The 4,305-nt window shown below is 36.1% G+C and overlaps 1 protein-coding gene across 1 annotated transcript; it reads left to right on the forward strand.

The window, feature by feature from the left end:
- The first annotated feature begins 767 nt into the window (after positions 1-767).
- On the forward strand, positions 768-3,147 carry LOC125831167 (phenylalanine ammonia-lyase 1). The gene is made up of 2 exons (XM_049510356.1): positions 768-1,273; positions 1,388-3,147. The coding sequence occupies exons 1-2, from the start codon at positions 861-863 to the stop codon at positions 3,135-3,137; spliced, it is 2,163 nt and encodes a 720-aa protein (XP_049366313.1). The 5' UTR covers positions 768-860; the 3' UTR covers positions 3,138-3,147.
- Positions 3,148-4,305: the final 1,158 nt, after the last annotated feature.

Genomic DNA, 4,305 nt, shown 5'->3' on the forward strand with positions numbered 1-4,305 from the left:
AATTTTGTTTGTTCTATCAACCCAATAGAGGGAAACGCAGTCATAGGTGAACACTCAAGTATGAAGGCAATTTGAAGCATAGTTTAAAATTAATTAATGGATATATATGGGGCAAAACCTAACAAAAGTGCGCCCACTTGGATTCACAAAGAAACTTTCTTCAATTTTTCTCACTTTATTTTCTTCAAGTCTCTTTCCTTAGACAGCAATCAATTTTCTATTAAAAAGTTAAATTTTAAAATATTTTTTTACATAAAACAAACAAACAAAAAACAAAAAGAAATGGCAGTAACATGGAAATCACTTGGTTTTTTTTTACTACTCCCTTTGTCTCAATTTATGTGACATATTTCACTTATCGAGAGTCAAAACAGTTTAAGTTTGATCGAAAATTTACGCAAGAAATATTTAGAAGATATATATATATAAAAATTATAGTAAAAAATAGACTTATTTGAATCTCGAAATCTAAAATGTGTCACATAAATTGAAATATAAAAAATATATATTAGTTGTTAAATTTGACTCATACTGAATTTGGACCGATTAATCTTGACCAATATAAATAAAATTTGACTTTAGTCTTTTCCTAGCAACTTAGAATAAAATCCATTATACTAAATACTATTATTGTTCTTCCAACAACCACCATTTTAGTCTTTTCCTAGCAACCCCCTCTCACATATTTTGTCATTTGTTCCTCTCTATTTATACTCACCACATATCCCATCTGCCACAACAACAAGAAGAAAGTTTTATAAGTTCACAACATTTTTTTTATTATCATATATCTATATATACAAATAAACTCTAACCATTTTCTCTTCACTAAAATTTCTTCTATTACTTTTCTTGATCCAATGGCACCATCAATTGCACAAAATGGACATGTTAATGGAGAAGTAGAAGAAGTTTTGTGCAAGAAATCAATTCATGATCCATTGAATTGGGAAATGGCTGCTGATTCTTTAAGAGGGAGTCATTTGGATGAAGTAAAAAAGATGGTGGATGAATTTAGAAAGCCAATTGTGAAACTTGGGGGTGAAACTTTAACTGTTGCACAAGTTGCATCCATTGCAAATGCTGACAACAAAACTAGTGGGGTCAAAGTGGAACTTTCTGAAAGTGCAAGAGCTGGTGTGAAAGCTAGTAGTGATTGGGTTATGGATAGTATGAGTAAAGGTACAGATAGTTATGGTGTTACTACTGGATTTGGTGCAACATCTCATAGAAGAACCAAAAATGGTGGTGCTCTTCAAAAGGAACTTATTAGGTAAACTACTTTTTTCCGTTATATTTACACGAATTTGGACTTTGATATCGACATCATGTTAGTAGAATTTCAGTTAAAAATCATGTGATGTTGATGAATTATGATATTTTGCAGGTTCTTGAATGCTGGAGTTTTTGGCAATGGAACAGAATCATCTCACACTTTGCCACATTCAGCAACAAGGGCAGCTATGCTTGTTAGGATCAACACTCTGCTTCAAGGCTACTCTGGCATTAGATTTGAAATCTTGGAAGCAATTACTAAGTTGATCAATAGCAACATTACCCCGTGTTTGCCCCTCCGTGGAACGGTCACTGCCTCAGGTGATCTTGTCCCTCTGTCCTACATTGCTGGTTTGCTCACTGGCAGGCCTAATTCCAAGGCTGTTGGACCCAATGGTGAGAAACTTGACGCTGATGAAGCGTTCCGTGTGGCTGGTGTTAGTGGTGGATTTTTCGAGTTGCAGCCTAAGGAAGGACTTGCACTTGTGAATGGTACAGCAGTTGGTTCTGGTATGGCATCAATTGTCCTGTATGACTCCAACATTCTTGCTGTTATGTCTGAAGTTTTATCAGCGATTTTCGCTGAAGTGATGAACGGAAAGCCCGAATTCACTGACTATTTGACACACAAGTTGAAGCATCACCCTGGTCAGATTGAGGCTGCTGCTATTATGGAACACATTTTGGATGGCAGCTCTTATGTCAAGGAAGCTCAGAAGCTCCATGAAATGGATCCTCTTCAAAAACCAAAGCAAGATCGTTATGCTCTCCGAACATCTCCACAATGGCTTGGCCCTCAGATTGAAGTCATTCGTGCTGCAACAAAGATGATCGAGAGGGAGATCAACTCAGTCAACGACAATCCATTGATCGATGTTTCAAGAAACAAGGCCATACATGGTGGCAACTTCCAAGGTACCCCTATTGGTGTCTCCATGGATAATACAAGATTGGCCCTTGCATCAATTGGGAAATTGATGTTTGCCCAATTCTCGGAGCTTGTCAACGACTATTACAACAATGGGTTGCCATCTAATCTCACAGCAGGAAGGAATCCAAGCTTGGACTATGGTTTCAAGGGAGCTGAAATCGCGATGGCTTCTTACTGCTCGGAACTTCAATTCTTGGCAAATCCAGTGACTAACCATGTTCAGAGTGCCGAGCAACACAACCAAGATGTGAACTCCTTAGGCTTAATCTCAGCAAGGAAAACAGCTGAGGCTGTCGACATCTTAAAGCTAATGTCATCAACCTATCTCGTGGCACTTTGCCAAGCTATAGACTTGAGGCATTTGGAGGAGAACTTGAAGAGTGTTGTCAAGAACACAGTTAGCCAAGTAGCTAAGAGAACTTTGACAATAGGTGCTATTGGTGAACTTCATCCAGCAAGATTCTGCGAGAAGGAATTGCTTCGAGTCGTAGACAGGGAATACTTGTTTACCTATGCTGATGACCCCTGCAGCTCCACCTATCCTTTGATGCAGAAGCTGAGACAGGTCCTTGTTGATCATGCAATGAAGAATGGTGAAAGTGAGAAGAATATCAACAGCTCAATCTTCCAAAAGATTGGAGCTTTCGAGGACGAATTAAATGCTGTGTTGCCTAAAGAAGTTGAGAGTGCAAGAGCTCTTCTTGAAAGTGGCAACCCTTCGATTCCTAACAGGATCACAGAATGCAGATCATATCCATTGTACAGGTTGGTGAGACAAGAACTTGGAACAGAACTGTTGACAGGTGAAAAAGTTCGATCGCCGGGAGAGGAGATTGAAAAGGTGTTCACAGCAATGTGCAATGGACAGATCATTGATCCATTGTTGGAGTGTCTCAAGAGCTGGAATGGTGCTCCTCTTCCAATCTGCTAGATGTTTGTCAAGTGTTAATTTTTCAAATTCTTTTTTTACCTTTTGGTGAATTATTAGAATCATAATATAATTTTATTGTCTTTTGGACTGTATGTAATATAGACATGTTGAAATTCTGGAAGGATGTATTGACTATCCTTAAAAGGATATATTGACTAATCATGAATCAATTAAAGATTTTGATTTTGAGCCGGCTAGTTTATGCATATGGTCTTTATAGGTAATTATTTAGATTCTGTAGGTACGTGTAAATGTACTTGAAAATTTTCCTTTTGGACAATATAAAAGTTTTGCTATTACATTGTTTAATCTTAATAACAAAATATTAGACGATTATCATTTAACATTCACGATAACTTACACAATTTTAGATTATGATTTAACATTTTTTAGTCGAATTTTTAATTTTTTGTTCAAAATAAAGAAACAAGATAAGTTGTAGAATTTTATTATTCTCATTGCTGAAATTGAAATAAATATACACAATAGTCAAACAATTTCCTAAGATAACTCCACAAACTGGGGAGATAATGCTAAGCCTAAACACCGCTAGAGAATTGTACTGGTCTATATCAAAAGTAAAATAGCAGCTGTAAACTAATGGTCAAAATTAACAGTAACTAATGACTAATAAAATAGTAATTAACTATTTCTATCTAACAATTGTAGAAAAGTAACTGTGCAACAACGCCTAGCTTGATCATGTATCTATCGAAGGCTGATTTGGAAAGGGCCTTGGTTAGAGTATTTGCTAGTTGGTCTGCCGATTGTATACGGACAACATAAACTTGGTTGAGCTGAACCTGTTTGCGCAAAAAATGGAAATTCATTGCAATGTGTTTTATGCGACTGTGAAAAATAGGATTCGCACATAAATACGTCGCACCAACATTATCACTGCAGATAGTTGGGACATTTTGAAGTTTAAGTTGCAACTCTGCCAGAAGATTTGTTACCCAATTTTTTCCGCAAGAGTAATTTACCAATAGAAAAATTAGTCTATATTCTAGACTATTATGTTGTCGCTTCTGTTTGATAACAGAAAAATTAGTACTTTTTTATTAATTAAAAAGACTTATAAGAACTTAGACATAAGGAAAAGTACAGTACCGTACTCTTAATATCACCACACAAAATAATAATAAGATCTTATGAATTAAAAACGCCA

This window comes from Solanum verrucosum, unplaced genomic scaffold, assembly GCF_900185275.1.
Source record: "Solanum verrucosum unplaced genomic scaffold, falcon-dt-bn FXZP01000102.1, whole genome shotgun sequence".
Taxonomy (NCBI): Eukaryota; Viridiplantae; Streptophyta; class Magnoliopsida; order Solanales; family Solanaceae; genus Solanum; species Solanum verrucosum.